This window comes from Eleutherodactylus coqui, chromosome 5 (assembly GCF_035609145.1).
Source record: "Eleutherodactylus coqui strain aEleCoq1 chromosome 5, aEleCoq1.hap1, whole genome shotgun sequence".
In the NCBI taxonomy this organism is placed as follows: Eukaryota; Metazoa; Chordata; class Amphibia; order Anura; family Eleutherodactylidae; genus Eleutherodactylus; species Eleutherodactylus coqui.
This window is the reverse complement of record NC_089841.1, coordinates 36,637,546-36,659,531: the sequence shown is the minus strand read 5'-3', so window position 1 is coordinate 36,659,531 and position 21,986 is coordinate 36,637,546. Positions and strand designations below refer to the sequence as shown.

Here is a 21,986-nt window from a genome sequence, read left to right as displayed (position 1 = left end):
ACCAAAATCAGAATATACTCACCTACTCCAGATCTTCCCTTCTTCGCGGCTTCATCTTCTCTCCGTCACGGCCGGATCTTTTTTCTTCGGGCTGGCGCATGCGCGCGGCACGTAACCAACGTGCTGTGCACATCCGCCATGTCGAAGAAAGAAGATCCGGCCGCGATGGAGAGAAGATGAAGCCGTGAAGAAGGGAAGATCCGGAGCGTGCAAGAGGTGAGTAATTGCTATTTTCAGCCCTCATGTCCGCGGGGCAGGAGGGACCCGCTGCAGATTCTCTATGGAGAATCCGTAGCGGGCCTGATTTTCCCCGTGGACAAGAGGCCTTAGGCCGGCTTCACACAGGTGTAAACGTATTTACATGCACATTTGCACTGCGTAATTGCGTAATAGGAGTTACATTCTTGCACTGATCTATGCGTATTTGACTATTTTTTGCACGCACATGCACTCTGTATTTATGCATGCAAGAAAACACACAAGCATGCTCCCATTGATTTCAGTGGCCAATTAAGTTTAATTACTTCAACGTGTTATTTTCATGCGTAATGTGATTACTAGTAATTAGAGATGAGCGAGCACATCGGATACAGCAGTTACTCAAGCAACTGCTTACTGATCCGAGCATGCTCAGCGGGGCCGTAGGGGGCGGGGGCGAGCGGCAGGGTGTAGCGGGGGGGGGGGGGGGGGGGGGAGACAGAGACATCTCTCTCACTCTTCCCCCCCGCTACTCGCCCACCGTTCACCCCCGCCCCCTACGGCCCCCCTGAGCATGCTCGGACCAGTAAGCAGTTACTCGAGAAGAGCGATGCTCACTCGAGTAACTGCTGCATCCGAGCGTGCTCGCTCATCTCTATTAGTAATCCTGTAGATATGATATATTTTAATGTCTAACAAAAATACATCATGTTGCTGCAAGCTTTTGAATCCTCTCAAGAGCCTTCCTCAGGCATAAATGAAACAGATTTGGATGGGGCATACATAAATACAAGTGTACACACATGAGAAGGCACAGAAATTGGAGAATAATTTGTACACAACATCGGACAAGATGAGCAGAGAAGTAAATACTTAATCAGTAAACTGGCAAGGAATGTGACAGTTTTATTATCTCTACATTGATACTAAGAAGCACATCAACTCCCTTGGCTGCTGAGGTAATTAAACGGCACCCCGCAATCATATCGCAGGGGGGGCATTCGGACCCTCTAACAACGATCGGACATTTAGAGTGCTGGCACCCGCAATCAGCATTTGCACTAATCGTGGCTGTTGCAGGCGGGTGTCTGCTGTCTCAGCCGGCACCCATGTTGTATGGAACAGGGTCAGCTCGCAATCCACTCCATATAAACCTCACACATCCAGGATGTAAATGTACACTCTGTGGCGTTAAGGGGCTAAAGAAGTGAATACAAAAATGCCACTTTAGAATTTAACCCCTTATTGATGAAGCCTGTTTGCGCCTTAAAGACTAGGCCACATTTTGGAAATCTGACGTGTCACTTTAACATAGAATAACCCCCTAAAGGTTTTGCATATCCAAGTGATTCTGACACTGTTCTTTCACCACATATTGTACTTCATTTAGGTTGTAAAAACATACGTATAGAATTTGTGTATATTTATTAAAAGTGTCAAAATTGGGAACATTTTGAAAAAATTGTCATTTTTTCACATTTTCAACTTATGTCAAATATATGCAAACATACTGTACAAATTTTGATGAGGTATATATTTCCACCTGTTTACTTTATTCTGGAGACAGATAAATTTAACATTGATTATCAGCATTTTGAGGAACACTATTTTCCGGCGCCAAGCCAAGATTGCATAGGCTCATAAGTAGGGATGAGCGTGTATACTCGATAAAGCACTACTCGTTCGAGTAATGTGCTTTAGACGAGTATCTCCCTGCTCGTACCTGAAGAATTGGGGGCCGCAGCGGAGCGGGGAGCGGCGGGGAGGAACGGAGGGGAGATCTCTCTCTCCCTCTCTCCCGCCCGCTCTCCCCTGCTCCCCGCCGCGACTCACCTGTCAGCTGCAGCGGCTCCCGAATCTTTATGGATGAGCGGGGAGATACTCGGCTAAGGCACATTACTCGAGCGAGTAGTGCTTTAGCGAGTATACTCGCTCATCCCTACTCATAAGTACCAGAATGATAGATACCCCCACAAATGACCCCATTTTAATAAATAGACATATTAATGTATTCACTGAGGAGGGTCAGGAATATTTTGACCCCATAGTTTCTTTTCAAGAGTTAATGCAATTTAGAGGAGGAAAAATAAAACTTTCAAAATATGTCATTTTAAAAGACATATTTTTTTCTATAGTGCACATGAAAATGAGGATTTGCAACCCAAAATGTATACGCCTGTTTGTCCCGTGTTCAGAAACATACCATTGTAGCCCCAATTTGCTTACTGAACACATGGCTAGGCCTTTAATGGAGGGAACACCCATTGGATTTCAGGGCACAACTAAATAAATTCCAGGCACAATTCCTCACTTGCGCAGAAAAAAACTGGACTCCTTAGAAATAACCCCCACCCACCTTTTAGCATCCTCTAAATCTTAGATAAAAGTAATAATGTAAGCTGTGTGGTCTGTCCGAAAACGGGTAATTACGGAGGCTGGTTGGGAGGGGCACATGGGGCAATAAGACTGGGTATCCCTCCTCCTCCCATGTTTTGTAGGGTATTTCTTGCCCTCAGCGGCAGGGATGGGGTGCAAGAAGTGGCGCTCTGTGAGGCTCCGTAATCTTGCTGCGGTGCGGCGGTCTCAAGCAGAAGGCGTTCAACAAGCTGCTCCTGGAGCTGCAGGAAGGCGAGTGTACCCGGAGACTTCTTGTAAATTATGTAAGCATTACTAATAGCTATGAGCCCGGCTGTGGCCCCACATGACCACGTAATGTACTGCACATAACTACATACTTACACAGGCGGTCATGCGCAGTACATCTTTTTCTGTTTATATTTCCTGCGCCGTCGCCTAGCACAGTTGTAAACCAATGCATTTGATTGATCCATGGATTACCATGGATCAAACACATGCAGAATCCACAATTTCTATGTGGTCATATGAGACTGGCCTAAGGTAGATCGCTACCTTTTTATCACTTGATTGGGGACTGCTCAGTGTAGCCCTAAGTCACAGCTCCAAGCTCTGTGACCTTTGGTAGCCAGAAGCAAGGAGACTTTAAATTTCCCTTGCCCTCTCCGGCTAACGTGCATGTGATCCATGAGGGGAGATGAAACGTAAAACTTTAAAAACTTTTTCCGCATGCGTCCACCATTTTGGCAACTGACCCATGCGCAGAAGCCGGGGTAAGGCCTGCGGATAAACCCTGAGGCATTTGGTACTTAATTTCATTTCCCCTCGCGGAAATGATCCACTGGTTAACAGCGATTGCGTAACAAGGGGTCGCATTTTGTGGCCCCCCCCCCATAACAGCTCCAGGTTGTCTTCTTCCTCTGGCAACCAACAGCAGGAAGTTGTCACGTCCACAACCCCCACAGCTTTAATCCCTAGGGTCAAAAGCGGTTTTACAGCTCCGGAGATTAAAACCCACAAAGCCAGGACGTAAAAACACCATAGGCCGGTCACTAAGGGGTTAATTGGTCACTTGAAAACGTGTTTTGGAAATTTTTTTAGAAATTTTCAAAAAATTGCTGATAAACTTAAAATCTTTCTAAGGTCTTACAAGTAAAATAAGAATAACATTTAGAGGCAACCTGTGACACCCCCACAGCACCATAAACTAAGTTATGGTGCTACTTTTGTAGGTGGCAGGCGGCTGAGTAATGTTTTGCTTTTTTTTTTTAATATTTACCAGATTCTGCGTTCCAGCAGTGCCCCCGCGGGTAGGTGCGCAGTACAATAGGAGTCCTGTATAAGCCCTGTCCTATGGACTTGTATGGTAGTGTGGGGGCATGGGACTCCGAGAAGAGTCAGATTTTCGTGTTACTTCAGAGGGGGACACCGCCGGATTGTGGAAGAGGGAGAGTATAAAAAAAAAAAAAATTAATCATTCGGCTCCCTGTTGCCTCCCCAAACAGCACCATAATTTAGTATGTTGTGTGGTAGGACTGTCTTGGAAGCAGAAAAAGTAAAATTTTTAAATATAATTTCTAACTTTTTGATAAATGCTTCTTCTCACAAATAAACACAGGATGCTTTTATTATCAACCGCAGAAGTGAAGGCCTCGAAAATTGGGGCTGTGCCATGAAAAAAAAACATACATTATTAGTAATATCTAGTTGTGAGATGCAGTAATAAACATTAATGTGCACGATTGATATAAAGCTCCGTTATCCAGATTCTATTTGCTTTTAGTAGGAAACATTTATTGGCTTATCTGTAGTTACACGCATTCTTAAAGGGGTTTTATCATTAAAAAAAAATATCTAAACTTACCTATTCCTTCCCTGTCTGTCTCCTTATCACATCTTCTCCTGGTTGAGCTTCTCCAGTGCCCCAGGTCAGCTCACTGCAGGCTGGGCCCAGCTTGTTATGAAGGCTGCTTATCACAAACTCCTTCCTGCTGGGTCAGTGAAGGTCACATCCCTGTGCTGTAGCTTCACTGCCTAGGAAGGAATTGTAATCTATTTCAGAGACAGCTGGCATGAGCAATCTCTGAAGAAGATAGGCAGTCCTCCTGCTGGCCTGTGAGGTAACGTACATTGGCAGACTGCAAGCAAGTGGAGGTAAAGTGACACCCTGGACTGCAGGAGACAGGAGAAGATAAGGGAGGTGAAGATCTGGTAAGTAGACTGATGGGGGAGGAATAGATAAGTAGAGCATTTTTCTTTTTTAGTGACAGAACCCCTTTAATGAATATCCATGTTTTATGTTGCTCGCTAAGGAGCATTAGGGTAGTCTACACTAATATCATAGTGGAATAGTCAGAGGCCAACATGGGACTATCATCCATTCTAGAAAAAGCTGAGGCTCGGCTGTCTTCTGACAGCTAGGCTCTTGCTCTAATGGCCAGCAGGGGAGAAACCCTCAATCCTGATAACTGAATCACTTATATTCTTCATCAATAGTCACAGTACCTAAGCAAAGGACAGGGGAAGGTGGCAATCTGTCAGCACTCTGCAATGGGATGCTGAATAGTTTTCATGGGAAGCAGAGGCCTGATGAGAATCTCCAGGTCTGCCATGCTTGCCAGCCTATTATGCCCTGCCTCTGGCAGGGTATGATGGGAAAACTTTCAACAGCTTACTACACTGCACTACACAAGTAGTGCTGTATATTACACTAGCGATCAAAAGATTGCAATTTCATCTCACATTAAGGGACCAAAAAAAGTTAATTTAATTTAAAAAATAAAAAAAAATTATGCAAAAGATTAAAAGAATATACATAAAGTATCAATACATTCCTAAGCAGCTGAACTGTAAAAGTATTATATTCACTTATCCCGTACAAAATATGACATAAAAATGTAAGAAATTGCTTTTTCATTCATTCACCTACCAAAAAACCACAATATGAAGCAATGAAAAAAGAAGAAAAAATAGGCTGTAGGTTCTGGAAAGCAGCAATACAAATGCACAATTTTTTTTATTGTGCAGAAGTGATTAAAAAAAAAACTAATTGTCATTGCGGTAATCTTATTGACCCAAAGAATAAAGTCATCATCTTATTTATAGCACCTGGAAAACACTTAAACATAAAAAAAAACCAATCAGAACTGCTGTTTTTCATTCATCTATCTCCCAAATAATGCAATAAAATGGGATCAAAGAGTTCACTGCACCCCCAAATGGAATCTGCAACACCTCACTCAATTCTGCTGCCGGAAAAATAAAAATGTTATAGAGCTTAAAATGAGTTGATAAGAAGACATACCTTTTTTTTGTATGCGTTCTTATTGTACAAACGCAACAACACATAAAAAAGGAATGTACTATATGGTAAACACTGTAAAATATAAGACTAAATTCTGAATGTGTTTCGTTTCCCCCCCCCCCCCCTTTAAATTATAAGGGTTTGTGGATGAAAAAAAATTCCCACATTCTGAACATGAATATGGCTTCTCCTCTACTGTGCGAATTCCAGCATGCTTATAACAATTCTAAAAATGCTTCCCATATTGTGGACACGAAAATACAGTCATTTGTATTCTATGTGAAGTTTCTCATGTCGATCAAGCTGTAATTTCTGTACATTTCCCACATTCTGAACATGAATATGTCTTCAATCTTGAGTGAATTCTTTGATGTTTATCTAGATATGCTTTATGCATAAAAAATTTCCCACATTCTGAACATGAAAATGGCTTCTCTCCTGTGTGAGTTATTTGATGTGCCGTTAGAGATGACTTCTTGTTAAAACACTTTCCACAAACAGTACATGAAAATGGTTTCTCTCCTGTGTGAATTATGTGATGTTTAAGTAGAGCTGATTTATCAGTAAAACATTTCCCACATTCTGAACATGAAAACGGCTTCTCTCCTGTGTGAATTCTCTGATGTCTAACAAGTTCTGATTTATGAAAAAAACATTTCCCACATTCAGAACATGAAAACGGCTTATCTCCTGTGTGAATTCTCTGATGTTTCAAAAGATTTGAATTCAGAGTAAAACATTTCCCACACTCAGAGCATGAAAATGGTTTCTTTCCTGTGTGATGGCTTTGATGTTGCTTAAGACGGTATTTTACAGAAAAACGCCTGCCACATATTGAACATGAAAATGGTTTCTCCCCTGTATGAATTCTGTGATGTTCAGTAAGATGTGATTTCCTTGAGAAACATTTCCCACATTCAGAACATGAGAATGGCTTCTCCCCTGTGTGAGTTCTCTGATGTCTGAAAAGATGCCATTTCTCAGTAAAACATTTCCCACATACTGGACATGAATATGGCTTTTTCCCTGTGTTAGCTCTTTGATGTTCTTCACTTGTATGACTTTCAATTTGCTTATCAGTCTGTGATGAATTAGATGATGGGACCTGTATAAGTGGATCAGATGACGGATCTTTGCTGTGAAGAGCTAAAGGCATATCTGGAATAATGGCAGGTTCTTCATCTGTATCTTGTGTGATACCACAATCCTCTGCTTTACAATCTGCAGATATCAGACATTCCTCTGAGCTCCCGATACCGTCATCTGCCAAGAATAAAGTTGATTTTACTATTTATTATCTAAATAAATTAAAAAGGTATTTGTATTTTATTACATTTTTATATAACATTTCCACACAGAATTAAAAATCATGTCAATATTGTAGATGCTCATAACTGTTATAGCAAAATTACGGTATCACATTTTCATTCCTACTTAAAGGGGTTGTCCCGCAACAGCAAGTGGGGTTAAACACTTCTGTATGGCCATATTAATGCACTTTGTAATATACATCGTGCATTAAATATTGGCCATACAGAAGTTATATACTTACCCCCTCCGGCGTTGGCGTCCCCATCTCCATGGCTCCGACCAAAGGCTTCTTCTGCTCCGATCAGATGCGCTTGCGCAGTCTTTCTTCTTCTGTCCCGCTCCGGCGTGCTCGCGCAGCACAGGTCTTCTGCGCATGCGGAGCGGGACAGAAGAGGGAAGACTGCGCAAGCGCATCTAATCCAGGCAGAAGAAGGCTTTGGTCGGAGCCATGGAGACGGGGACGCCAACGCCGGAGGGGGTAAGTATATAACTTCTGTATGGCCAATATTTAATGCACGATGTATATTACAAAGTGCATTAATATGGCCATACAGAAGTGTTTAACCCCACTTGCTGTTGCGGGACAACCCCTTTAACCTCTTAGTGATCAAGCCTGTTTGCGCCTTAGTGACGGAGCCAAGTTTTGGAAATCTGACATTTGTCACTTTAACATGGAATAACTCTGTAAAGGTTTTGCATATCCAAGTGATTCTGACATTGTTTTTTTAAGCACATATTGTACTTCATTTAGGTGGTAAAATTAGACCGACTGATATATATCAATCTATTTAGCTTTTTTAACCATTTAGGAGACATACAAATTTAACATTGATTATTAACATTTCGAGAAACAGTTTGTTTTCCTACATCAAGTCAACATTGCAAAGGCTCATAGGTGTCAAAATGATAGCTACCAAATGACCCCATTTTAAAACTACACCCCTTAATGTATTCACTGAGTATTTTGACCCCACAGTTTCTTTTTAGGAGTTAATGCAATTTAGAGGAGAAAAAATAAAATTTCATATTTTTGCGAATGTCATTTTAAAGACAGTTTTTTTTCTGCCGTACACATGAAAATAAGCATTTGCACTCCAAACTACATACCCCTGTTTATCCTGCGTTCAGAAACATATCTGTTGAGGCTCTAATCTTATGTCTGTATGCACAACGAGGCCCAAACCGAAAGGAGCAGCCGGTGGGTTTCAGAACAGACATTTTGCTTGGAGGTGGCCTTAAGTAATTTCACATTCTCTAAAGGAACAGATCTTTATTTACATTTACACAATCGCTGTTATACATTGGATAGCGGCAATCATGTGACCAGGGACTGAGTACTGCACCCTCCTACCTCCCCTGTCAAATCTCCAGACTCTTGGCTACGTTTGGTAGCTAGGAACAGGGAGATTTTAAATTACCCTGGCAATCCGTGGCTTTTGTGCATGCTTGTGCCATTTTGGCAATGGGCACGTGCACAGAAGCCGTAAGGTCCACGGATAAATCTGGGGGCCTTAGGTACGTAATTTCATCTCCCCTTATAGATCATATCTGTGAGGGGAGATGAAACAAACTTTTTAAAGTTTTTTTTTTTTTTTTACTTTACATGTTCACTGCTATCCATTGGGTAACAGGGATCATGTGATCGGGAACTGCATACAGCGGCTTCTGGTAATATCTCTCTGCTCTCGGCTACACATGCCAGCTGGGAGCCAGAGAGATTTTAAATCTCCCAGGCTGCAAGCCATTCTGTGCACACGCCTGACTTTTACATCAGGCGCACATGTGTAGAAGGCGACATAAGTTCCTGGGAGGACAAGAACATCATGGGACATTGCAGAGGACGGGGTTGAGTACTTTCAGCAACCCTCATGGATCTGATCCATAAGGAGAGCTGAATCTTTAACTTTATTTAACTTTAATGCTATTGCCATTATCCGGTGGATAGTGGCGATTATGTGACCGCGGTTCGAATATCCCACCCGTAGCCGTCAGCAGGGAGCTGTCACGTCCACAGCCTACAGAGCTTTAATCCTCAGAGCAAACATGCTTTTTCAGCCCTAAGGATTAAAGTCCAGCAAACCAAAACATTAAAAGGCAATGGGGCGGTCACTAAGGGGTTAATTTGTACTCTGATTGAATGGGAGAATATACTGTGGAAAATCTGACAGATCCCAGAGCTTAAAAACTTACATCGAATACCCGCAGCCGCTGACCGAGGAGAATTTGTGACTTTGCTGTAGTTAGCAGCTACTACTCACCTGGGCTGTTACCTGTAGGAATCTCTTCAAATTCTTTTTTGACCGTCACAAATGCCTCTGTAGTATTAATATCGGTCAGATCTTCATCCTGATACAAAAGCTGTGAGACAAATATTTTAAAAGTCAGCAGACGGTTGGAGAAGGCATGTGGAAGGTTTTACATGACCAGAAAGGATCATTAATCATCATGATGACCAAAAATGACCAGACAGGAGTAGTTATCTGAGCCACATAGGTTTTAGATGGCGGCCCAATGACACTCTTAGGAACCTCACACATATGTATATTCAAATTGTATAAAAAGGGGAGCAGCCCTAAGGTATACCTAGATAAATAAGCATAATTTCCCCTCAAAATTGCCAAACTCAAAAAGTTAGCCTAATGGTTATACCCTCCCAAAAGAGAATAATATAAAATTATGTACTTTAATATATATGACATAGATGTGCTCAAAACAGACAAAGACACTTTAAAATTGAGGAATAGGTGGCTGAACTAAATCCTTACCGAGTCCATAAAAGAACAATATATTGCTAGGCAGGCTGTGAGGGCAATTGTCTTTAGCCACTTATATATTCACACAGCATGCAGTGTGTGGAGAAATAACTGTTGGCAATTAATAGTAGGATGTACAGGGTGTCAGTTATTAGAGGCGCTATATAAGCGGCCATGTTATAATCTCCCAGTAAACTGCTATGCTGATTCAGCATCAATCACATTTGTGAGAGGCTAGAGATGTGAGAGGTTTCTGTCAGACCACAAAGGACTGCCTCAAAGCCTAGCTATCTCTAATCATTTTTTGCAAAGCAGAGCATCCCTAAACTTAATCTAAAAACCTGTAACACGTGCCCTGCCAACATGTTTCGCAACACAGGCTTTATTAAGAGACCCCAGGTAGGCTGTAGTGAAGGCAGCGCTCCACTGACAGCTTTTTTATAGAGAGAGGGTGGAATCATTAGATTTCTAGCCAATGTGAGGCTATGTCTATGCAGGACCAATGACCAATCTGGCGAGGACAGATGGTCAGGGAATCCCTACACCAGCTCTCTCCCGTGTCCCTATCTGCTTGCCCCCTGGCCTAAGTCCAGGGCGACAATTGGGCGAAGGTCCCTGCGCTGCTCTAATGACAGGGACCCCAAGGAAAAGAGGGACAGGGAGACCGCCGGTGAGCACCGAATAGCTAACAGGGCACAACAACAAACAAACCAGAGAGTAGTCAAGAACAAGCCAGGTCAAACCGGGAAAACACGTGCGCAGTACAGGAGGGAAAAACAGAGTCAAATGCCCAGCCGAGATCATAAACACCAAGAAGTCAGGTCAGATATACTGCAGGTGCAGGCAGACTAGGTCAAAACCAAACACTGGCAACGAGTATCTGGGCCAGCAGAGTATATACATGCAGGGCTTCCCGAATACAAAAAATTATTTAGAGAACTCTAATTGATAGAAAGATTTTAGTGAACTATATGAGATAAATGCTGATGATGATGGATCCTCATATAATCCTGAAGGGCTTTTACTTTGTAGATAAAAAAAAATCCATCTTGTCTCCTCTCTAAGGAATTTGATGTCCAGGTTTTTTTATGTTCATTTAGTTTAATCTGACGAACATCGATGATTCCCAAGGAATACAGTTTTCCTCCATGTTTTTCATTAATATGTCGTGCTATCAGGGGATCCACCCTCGTTCTAATGGTACTTTGATATTTAGCAATACGGTTTTGGAATTCTTGTATGGTCTTTCCCACATAGTTTAGAACAAGGGCAGAAGCCTATATAGATGATCCCTTCACTCCTGTATTTGATATATTGTTGAATATCATATATACTATTGTCGATGGGGTTCATAAAATGTATCGTCTTGGTCATATTTGGGCAAAGCGAGCAGTGGCCACATGGGGTACATCCAGTCCAATCGGCATGTTTAGATGCATTTTTGGCAGTAGGAAATTGAAAATGACTTCTAACTACAAGATCCTTTAAATCTGCCCCTCTTCGATAAGTGACAGATGGATGTTTATGAATAACATCCTTCAAAAGCGGGTCTGCCAAGAGAATAGGCCAGTATTTATGTAGTCATATATAAAACACAAAATCTGTTTGCGTCGTCTACAAATCCACAATTCTGGTCCGATTTGAGTGAAGTTTTGCATGAGCGTTCTTTAGCCCCAGGCGACGAATACTGGTGGAATTTTTAAAAAAATCGAAAACTCACAAACTTTCCCTGTAAATTTTGTTGCATATAGCAACCAATCACAGTTCAGCTTTCACTTCTTATACTGCTGAGGTAAAATGAAAGCTGGGCTGTGATCGGTTGCTATTTTTTATACTGAAAAAGTTCACAAATCGTACATTAGGTCGGGCAAAGGTGGCTGCCGTCTATCATACAACACCAAAACAAACTTTTTGCATATTAGAGACTTCACAAACAGTCTCCGCTGGTGGCACTGATGTAGCAACTAATAACATTAATAAACATTTCAGCTAAAAGAAATATTACTGGAGATGATTGCGCATACGGTTGATGTGCCAATTGCGCAGCGCCTCATAATTCAATTTTTGACAAACGACTGATTTAGGACCACTGCAAAATGGCGTAGTGAAAGAAGGGAATTAACTTTGAAAGCCCAATTTTTAATGATCAATCTCTGCTCTTTAGCACCGTACAAGGCATGAGTATATCACCTAGTATACCTAGTATAGTATAAAGTAAGTACACCCCTATATAATGTAACTTCCTGTAATAGTACAAGTGTGAAATTTGGCACAAGCATTCTTTAGGTCCTAAGTGAGTAGAGTGGGAAGGGTGGCATATTCTGCAGAGGGACATCGGTACATGCAGTCTGAGGAGAATCTAACACTCCTCTATGTGTATACATATTTTAGTCCTTGGTTCCTCTAAAGTAACCATAGTTTATACAATTTTCCATGCAAACAACATGTAAACACCTGTACCAAATTAACTCAGGCAAAGCCGGGTAGATCAGCTAGTATCTTATAAATTTCAGTTGAATAGCAGTCAAAATTCCTAAATATATTCTCATTTGGAGAGGTATTGTTCCTCTTCAGGGAATTCTTTCTAGGCTCAGATTTTGCTCTCTTGTATGTTCTTTTCAATACTTTTGCAGGATTTTTTGGCCTTTGGCAAATTTTGGGGGAAATTACACATGTATTTCCGGCATGGCTAGACACACTGTCCATTGTCTCAGTGGAGGAGATCAGCATCTACTAGACACATCTGATGTTTGTCTTGGGGGAAATAAAGGAGTAGATAGATATAAATCCAACCTGTTGGCTCCTTATTCCCACCAGCAGTCTCCACTGCCAGAAAACTGGGAAAAGATCCAGACAACATGTAATGTCTCTGGTCAGCGGTAATCCTGCCATCTCCACCGGCCTCATCACACAAGTAGAAGACATCTAATAAGACTGAAGACAAGAGCTTCACCGCCATCTAAAGATCAGAGGGACATCTCCATCTACCTGGTGGTCCTGTGGAAGAAGAGGACGGGGACATCTCTCTGGTGGGCTTCTCTTACTGGATGGAACTGGAGGAAACACAGACAGACACTGAAGTCATTCTTTACATACAGATAATAAAGTCCCCGTGTATTTAGTCCTGTCTATTACCTGGTGATGGGAGCGGCTGGCGGGTCTCCATCATGGCGTCCTTGTACAGATCTTTGTGTCCTTCTAAATACTCCCACTCCACCATGGAGAAATAGACAGCGACATCCTGACACCTTATAGCAGCCTGACAACACAATATACAGTCATCACCCAGAAGCCTCCAGTGCTGTTAGTGTATAATGTCCCAGCATTCCCTGCAACATCACCTCTCCAGTTAGCAGCTCAATCATCTTGTTGGTGAGTTCTAGAATCTTCTGTACATTGATGTCCTCATGTATCAGGGGGTAAGGTGGGGGCCCCGTGATTGGGCTCAGGGGTCTTCCCCATCCATCACACACAGGGGTCCGGCAGCCATCACTAGAGGTCTTCTTCACTACTGTGTAATCCTGCATATGGGGAGACATTAATAAATATTACTGTAGACATTTCCAGAGTCCATCACCTCTCCGATGACATCATCTGTTATTACCACAGATGATAATGATATGAGGTGACATCATCAGAATCTCTCACCTCTCCAGTAAGCTGGAAGATTATCTCTAGGGTGAGATTCAATATTCTCTCCACCATCTTGGTCCTGTCTTTCTCCATCCTTGATCCTATGGCGTAGGCACCTGAATAGAAATATGAACCAATAGTAAAACCACAAAAATCCAACAAAACCATATACAAATTACAGGAGGTACGGAGGAGAAACAGTTGGGGAGATAATAAAGTGTAGATTTCTCTTTACTTGTATGGACTGGAACATGGGATGAATATCTTGTCAGGGCGATTCCTCCCTGTTTTAGGATGTCAGAGCTTCCCATGATCACTACATCCAATCACTGGCCACAATCGTGATGTCAGTATGTACATCATGTGATGACTGTAGAGAACCAATGCAATCCATGACATACACCCCGGTATTACTGCTACCATCAATATTCTGAATGCAATGAATGTATGGAAAGACTGAAGGGAACCACAGGAGATCCGGCACTGGATCGGGGCAGATATAATGGAGGTTTTGTTATTTTAACAAATTCAGGCAACATATATTTTACGGCTGGAGAATCCAATCCCATCAGTGCTGTATACAGCAATCCATTCCGGATGCGGCGCACTCCCAATCCCCTGGGCTGGCCTACGTTAGCGTAGGGGAGGGTCAAGCACCCGGCTTCCATCCAGAGAAATGCAAAATCTGCTAACAGCACAGACTTCATGGAAAAGTGGAATCCTCTCGGTTTATTCATCACATGTGAGCATGTGCAAGCACGTACAACATGCAATGGCCATCTAATATATAGTGTGTGGCAAGGAAGTTCACAGAAGGTAATCAGCTAGGACAGCTGTAGGGGTGCGGTTGGAGGAGATAACACCTCCAAACACACTCCTGCAGCGGGGAAAGTTGGGTGAAGGCCAGAGAGAGAGGCTGCGGTAGCAGCATCAGGAAATAGAAACCTGGAGTCCAGGACAGACAAGACTAGGGTGCATCATGTTTCTGACAGAGGAGAACACACTCTAGGCACCCCAGGTGGGGGGATAGTGAAAGAGACACTGCAGGTTATGAACCCTAAAATTGTGTTATGTCCAGTATGTGTTTATTGTGTGTGAGATAAAACTGGTGGAAGCCAGAATTTGAAGTCATCCGGTGGTCCTGAGCCTGTATGCATGTGGTGCCAACCCTCTTGAATGGAAAAGATGGCGAACCCAGAGAGCGAATAACTCCCCAGGATTTAGCGGTCAAGGAGGCTAAAAATGTGGTTGCAATGGGTAACGAAGGTCCAAGCAGAGGTCCGGGTTGTATCTTATTGTGCAGTAAAGATGACGGTTGTCAAGGAAGACTACCAGAAGGAGCCATGTTTTGGTTGTTTAAAAATGAACTTATGTAAGCTCGGATGTCTAGGGGCAAATTAGCCAGTCAAACGCCACTGGAGTGTGATGGAGTCCAAGGCAATGAGGTTATAATGGACTAGTCTGAATGGTAACCAAAGGAGTTTGTCAGTCTGTCCAGAGAAACTGCAGTGCGACAGGTTGGGTCCAAGGAATGGGAAGATCATTCCGGGAACTCCTTAAAAGGTGCATTATTGACTTAAAAGGACTGATATTGCAAATGTTTTGCAGGTTGGTGGCGTAGAAACTGCACAGTGTACACTGGGGTCTAGGAGAGCCGTGAAGGGAGCGTGCACTGACAAGAATGTAGTTAAAATGTTGCATCATATGTTTTCCATGCAGGATGGCGCAGTGCAAACTGCACAGTGTGCAGTGACGTAATGAAAATATTTCTAAAAAGGTATTGCTAAAAATGTGTTGCTCAAAAAGTTTTCTATTTACACAAAAGCCTTGTGTGAGAAGGAGAAAGAAGATTGCTTTTAGTAAGGCCGGCTGCACACGGCCGTGACGGGCTCCGCCGCGGAATATTCCGCGGTGAAGCCCGTCACGGCGCCCCCCAGAGACCCCATACTTACCAGCGGATCCGGCGTCCTCGCTCCCGCATGGCGCTTCCCCGCCCACCCCCGCCGCGTCATGTGACGCGGCCGGTCGTGTCATATGACGCGGCGGTGGTAGGCGGGGAAGCGTTTTCACGCTATCTTCCGCTGTGCTACAGCGGAAGATAGCGTGAACGGACGGTTTCCATTGACTGCAATGGAAGCCGGCTGCGCGTACACCTGCGGCAAATAGAGCATGCCGCGGGTGAGGACGGGAGATTTCACGGTACGGAATTCCACGGTGGAATTCCGCATTGTGAGCCCTGAGCTATTAGGTTCAATAGAACCTAATAGCAGCGGGCAACTCAGCGGATTTTCGCCGCGAATTACGCGGCGGAAATCCGTTCGTGGGAAGGAGGCCTAAGACAGAACATGTAGTCAGTGCAGACCCTGAGGGCCAAAATGAGAAAAAAAGAGGGAACATTTGCTCAGAGTTCAGGAGGAAGTTGTGCAGATGCAGGTTTGCTCAAATTTTCCTCGGGAAGCCTGTCAAGCTGAAAATAGAAGATATGACGCGCAAAAGGAAATTGCCAACTTGTGTCTACTTGGAGAACAGGCCAGGAGGCAAAGGCTATTGGTAGAAGAGGAAACAGAGAGACTCCACAAGGAAAGAGAGGATGCTCTCAAAGAAGCCACAAAGGTGAAAACAGAGTGCGACTGTCTTAAAGGAGAATGAAAGCCTCCGAAGATTAGTTGAAGCTGAAGCTGATCACAGGTTGTTGCTGGAAGAGCAAACTACTTAGTGTGAACAAGACTTGGAAAAATTCAGAAGTGAGAAAAAGAAATGTAAGGGATATCTTTCAAAAGCCAAAGAAGAGATACAGAACCTCAGAAATGTAGCCAAAGATGAAGCAGATTGCAGATTATGTCTGGAAGTGCAATCTGCGCAGTGTGAACAGGACCTTAAGAAAATGCAAATAAGAACCCAAGAGTTAGAGTTGATGCATTGGAAGTCAGAAGGAGAGTTTACAGATTTGCATTATCAAATTGCAGAGTTGAAAATGCAGTTGGCTAAGAAAAATGGTGAATTGGAGTCTCAGATAAGTGAACTCAAAAAAACTGGAAACGGAGAAGGCTGCTTGCCACAGGGGGGAGAAGCAAACTATGGTCTTGGAAGATATACTGGACTTAAAGGAAGCCTAGGAAGCGCTCCACAAGCAAGAGATGATCCAGTTGAAGAAAAGTTTTGATGAGGAAGCTGAAGTATATGAACCCAGATCCAGGAGCTTAAATAGAAACATGCTTAAAGGAGATGTCTCATGAAAGCAAGTGCGGTTATAAACTTCTGTATGGCCATATTAATGCACTTTGTAATATACATCGTACATTAATTATGAGCCATACAGAAGTTATTTCACTTACCTGTTCCGTTGCTGGTGTCCTGGTCTCCATGGATCCGTCTAAAATCGCCTCTTCTGGCGATTTTAGACGCGCTTGCGCAGTCCGGTCTTCTTCTCTTCTGAATGGGGCCGCTCGTGCAGGAGAGCGCTTCCGTGTAGCTCCGCCCCGTCACGTGCCGATTCCAGCCAATCAGGAGGCTGGAACCGGCAATGGACCGCACAGAAGCCCTGCGGTACACCGAGGGTGAAGATCCCGGCGGCCATCTTCACAAGGTGAGTATGAAGACGCCGGACCGCGGGGATTCGGGTAAGTACTATATGTTTTTTTTTTAAACGTCTGCATCGGGTTTGTCTCGCGCCGAACGGGGGGGCTATTAAAAAAAAAAAAAAACGGTTTGGCGTGAGACATCTCCTTTAAGTTGTGGAGGAACTAACCGGACAGCTAGAGAAAACTGACAAGGTGAAAGAAACCTTGTAAAAGACCAAACAGGCTTTGGAAAGTGAATATACTGACCCATGAGGTGAAGGTGCTATTTGAAGAGAAACGTGACTCTGAATGCAAGAGAAACACAGTAGAGATGCAGCTTCAAGAGCTACAAGTGAAAATCACTGAAGGTAACAGAGTACAGGCAGAGCTGTTTGAGAAGTTGTACAGACTGCAGGTGGAATTGGAAGTTCAAGAATGAAGAGTCTCAGAAAGTGGTGCGAGAAGAGATGCACCAGAGGCTTGCCGTCAGTGCACACCTGAAGACAATGGAAGATGACAAAAATGTGTTCCTCAAGCAGTGAGAAAAAGATGCAGAAACAAAGAGAAACCCGTTAAAGCAGATTTCAACACTACAGGCTCAGGTGTCAGATAAAAAAAGAAAATGGAGGAGAACCCTGCATGCAGAGTCTCTGATGAAGAGCAAGAGCAAAATCCTAGAAGAATTAGAATCTATAAATCAACAGTATGAAGAAAAAGCAGCTCTCTATGATAAAGTAGAGATGTTTAAAATGAGTCTTCAGCAAGAATTGGAAGATATCAGTGTGGAGCTTGTGAGTCAATCAGTGAGGCCTTCTGTGTGCTAATCAGCTCGGACAGCTGTAGGGGTGTGGGTGGACGGGATAAAACCTCCAAAAACATTCAGTCTCCTACTAAGGCTGCATTCACACAAACATATATTGGCTCGGTTTTCACACCAAGCCGATATACGTCGTCCTCATCTGCAGGGGGGAGGGGGAGGATGGAAGAGCTAGGAGCAGGAACTGAGCTCCCGCCTCCTCTCCGCCCCTCTTTAACAGATTTTTTTGGCCCTTTTTTAGCTCTTGCTTTCCAACTGCACATGCGCAGTGTGATTTAATAGATCTGTTCAACAAAAGCCCAAACAGATGCAGACTGCATTCTGTATTTTTCTGACTATAATGCAGCTTTCACACTGCCAAGAAAATCGCACAAGATTTGCATGTTGTGATGAGAATTCCCCCCTGCCCTCCCCTCAAACGGGAAAAAAAAAAAATCGTAGCATGCTTTATTTTTGCGCGGATTCTGAGCGAACAGGCTCGATTGATTTCTATGGAAGCGTTAGAATCACAGTGCATCCGCCATTACATTGCAGTTGGACATGGATTTGTAGGCGGATAGTTCGCAAGTTGCTAGAAGACCACAGAACAAAATGAATAAAAGGAATGCAGGGAAAAGACCGTGCAGGCCAGATTTATTATTAGAGAAGAACACGACATTGCAGTAGCTAGGGTATTGGATATGGGCAGGTTCATTGCACTCCCAAGCCAAGAGAGCAGTATGCCGTTTTAAAGTCATGGTTCTAAGCCTGTGCTGGGGTACCTATGGCCCGTGTGCTGGAGGGGGCATGCAGAGGCCTCTCTGCTGGGACGCATGCCAACGGCCGCTCACCATGGTAGTGATTACCAGCTGGGGTGCAGAGGTTCCCCGGACGGTAATCACGCAGTGGCACTATTAACGGCACTGATACCGGTGCACACTCTTACATCAGTGTCTGCAACACGGATCCTCCTCCCCTGATCTCTCCTCCTTAGTTCCGCAGAAGAAGAGAGGAAGCGTTTTGGGTGAACACATTGCCAGTGTGTGCACCCAGCATGAGTGCAGAAAAGAGGAGTGGCGCTGACTACAAGGAGGAGGTAAATATATGGGTTGTGGATGGGGGCTATTACTACAGAGGCCACTGTGGGGGTCACTGTTACTACAGAGGCCAGTGTGGGGGTCACTGTTACTACAGAGGCCACTGTGGGCGTCACTGTTACTACAGAGGCCACTGTGGAGGTCACTGTTAATACTGAGACCACTGTAGGGTTACTATAACTACTAAGGCCGACATAGGGGGCACTTACGATTGAGGCCACTGTTGGGGTCACTATTACTATTGGCGCTGATATTACTACTAAGGCCACTGTTGGGGTCGCTATTAATATTGGGGTGATATAGGGGACACTTACTACTGAGACCACTATGGAGGTTACTGTTACTACTGAGACCACTGTGGAGGTTACTGTTACTACTGAGACCACTGTGGAGGTCACTCTTACTACTGAGACCACTGAGGGGGTCACTATTACTACTGAGGCCACTGTGGGGGACACTATTACTACTGAGGCCACTGAGGGGGACACTATTACTACTGAGGCCACTGAGGGGGTCACTATAACTACTGAGGCCACTCTAGGGTCACTATTACTACTGGGGCCACTGTAAGGGTCACTATAACTACTGGGGGTCACTATTACTACTGAGGCCACTGTGGGGGTCACTATAACTACTGAGGCCACTGTGGGGGTCACTATAACTACTGAGGCCACTGTGGGGGACACTATTACTACTGAGGCCACTGTGGGGGACACTATTACTACTGAGGCCACTGTGTGGGACACTATTACTACTGAGGCCACTGTGGGGGACACTATTACTACTGAGGCCACTGTGGGGGACACTATTACTACTGAGGCCACTGTGGGGGACACTATTACTACTGAGGCCACTGTGGGGGACACTATTACTACTGAGGCCGCTGTGGGGGACACTATTACTACTGAGGCCGCTGTGGGGGACACTATTACTACTGAGGCCACTGTGGGGGACACTATTACTACTGAGGCCACTGAGGGGGTCACTATAACTACTGAGGCCACTGTAAGGGTCACTATAACTACTGGGGCCACTGTGCGGGTCACTATTACTACTGAGGCCACTCTAGGGTCACTATTACTACTGGGGCCACTGTAAGGGTCACTATAACTACTGGGACCACTGTGCGGGTCACTATTACTACTGAGGCCACTCTAGGGTCACTATTACTACTGAGGCCACTCTAGGGTCACTATTACTACTGAGGCCACTGTGGGGGTCACTATTACTACTGAGGCCACTGTTGGGGGCACTATTACTACTGAGGCCACTGTGGGGGGCACTATTACTACTGAGGCCACTCTGTATGTAGCAGCATACCTCAAGTTGACTTAGGGAATGTTTACATGTGGCGGAAATTCTGCAGCATTTCCGCATCCAAAATAACAGAATATACAAAATCTGTGCTGTTGGTTCAGTTTGTGACTAAAAATCCACTGCATATCCCTTGGTTGATTTCATAGTATGCGGCGCTTCCCCTCTTCTTTTCCGAAGGCTTCCCGCATTCGCTGCTATCAGTCACCTCACAGCCGGGACCTCTGATCTCACAGTTAGTGAAGGGTTAATAATAACCTACCATGAGGGACACACAGACCTCCACCGGCAGAGCCCACAGCAGCTTCCAGGACCTGTGATGATGTCACTGTCATGTGATCAGTCACATGTGTGGGAGGAGTCAGGCTCCAGGCTGGGAGGAGTTTATACACATTACAGACAGCTCTACTACCCCCTATACATTACACACACAGAGCTCTACTACCCCGTATACATTACACACACAGCTCTACCCCGTATACATTGCACACACAGCTCTACTACCCCGTATACATTACACACACGGCTCTACTACCCTGTATACATTACACACACGGCTCTACTACCCCCTATACATTACACACACGGCTCTACTACCCCGTACACATTACACACACGGCTCTACTACCCCGTACACATTACACACACGGCTCTACTACCCCGTATACATTACACACACAGCTCTACTACCCCGTATACATTACACACACAGCTCTACTACCCCGTATACATTACACACACGGCTCTACTACCCCGTATACATTACACACAGAGCTCTACTACCCCGTATACATTACACACACAGCTCTACTACCCCGTCCGTATACCTTACACACACAGCTCTACTACCCCGTATACATTACACACACGGCTCTACTACCCCCTATACATTACACACACGGCTCTACTACCCCGTATACATTACACACACGGCTCTACTACCCCGTATTCCTTACACACAGGGCTCTACTACCCCGTATACATTACACACACAGCTCTACTACCCTGTATACATTACACACACGGCTCTACTACCCCGTATACATTACACACACAGCTCCACTACCCCGTATACATTACACACACGGCTCTACTACCCCGTATACATTACACACACTGCTCTACTACCCCATATACATTACACACTTGGCTCTACTACCCCATATACATTACACACAGAGCTCTACTACCCCGTATACATTACACACACGGCTCCACTACCCCGTATACATTACACACACGGCTCCACTACCCCGTATACATTACACACACGGCTCCACTACCCCGTATACATTACACACACGGCTCTACTACCCCGTATACATTACACACACGGCTCTACTACCCCGTATACATTACACACACGGCTCTACTACCCCGTATACATTACACACACGGCTCTACTACCCCGTATACATTACACACACAGCTCTACCCTGTATACATTACACACACGGCTCTACCCCCACGTATACATTACACACACGGCTCTACTACCCCGTATACATTACACTCACGGCTCTACTACCCCGTATACATTACACACACAGCTCTACTACCCCGTATACATTACACACACGGCTCTACCACCCCGTATCCATTACACACACGGCTCTACCACCCCGTATCCATTACACACACGGCTCTACTACCCCGTATACATTA

The 21,986-nt window shown here is 44.3% G+C and overlaps 2 protein-coding genes across 2 annotated transcripts in view; both read right to left on the bottom strand.

Annotated features, from left to right (window-relative positions):
- LOC136628738 (zinc finger protein 268-like) overlaps positions 1-21,986 on the bottom strand; it is a 451,149-nt gene that overhangs the window by 242,626 nt on the left and 186,537 nt on the right. The window lies entirely within an intron of this gene.
- Positions 5,984-20,635, bottom strand: LOC136629177 (zinc finger protein 773-like). The gene is made up of 7 exons (XM_066605341.1): positions 20,584-20,635; positions 13,570-13,670; positions 13,263-13,442; positions 13,057-13,180; positions 12,910-12,974; positions 9,427-9,526; positions 5,984-7,120 (listed from the first exon to the last, which is right to left on the bottom strand). Exons 2-7 carry the CDS (start codon positions 13,645-13,647, stop codon positions 6,156-6,158), a joined length of 1,512 nt encoding a protein of 503 aa, XP_066461438.1. The 5' UTR covers positions 13,648-13,670; positions 20,584-20,635; the 3' UTR covers positions 5,984-6,155.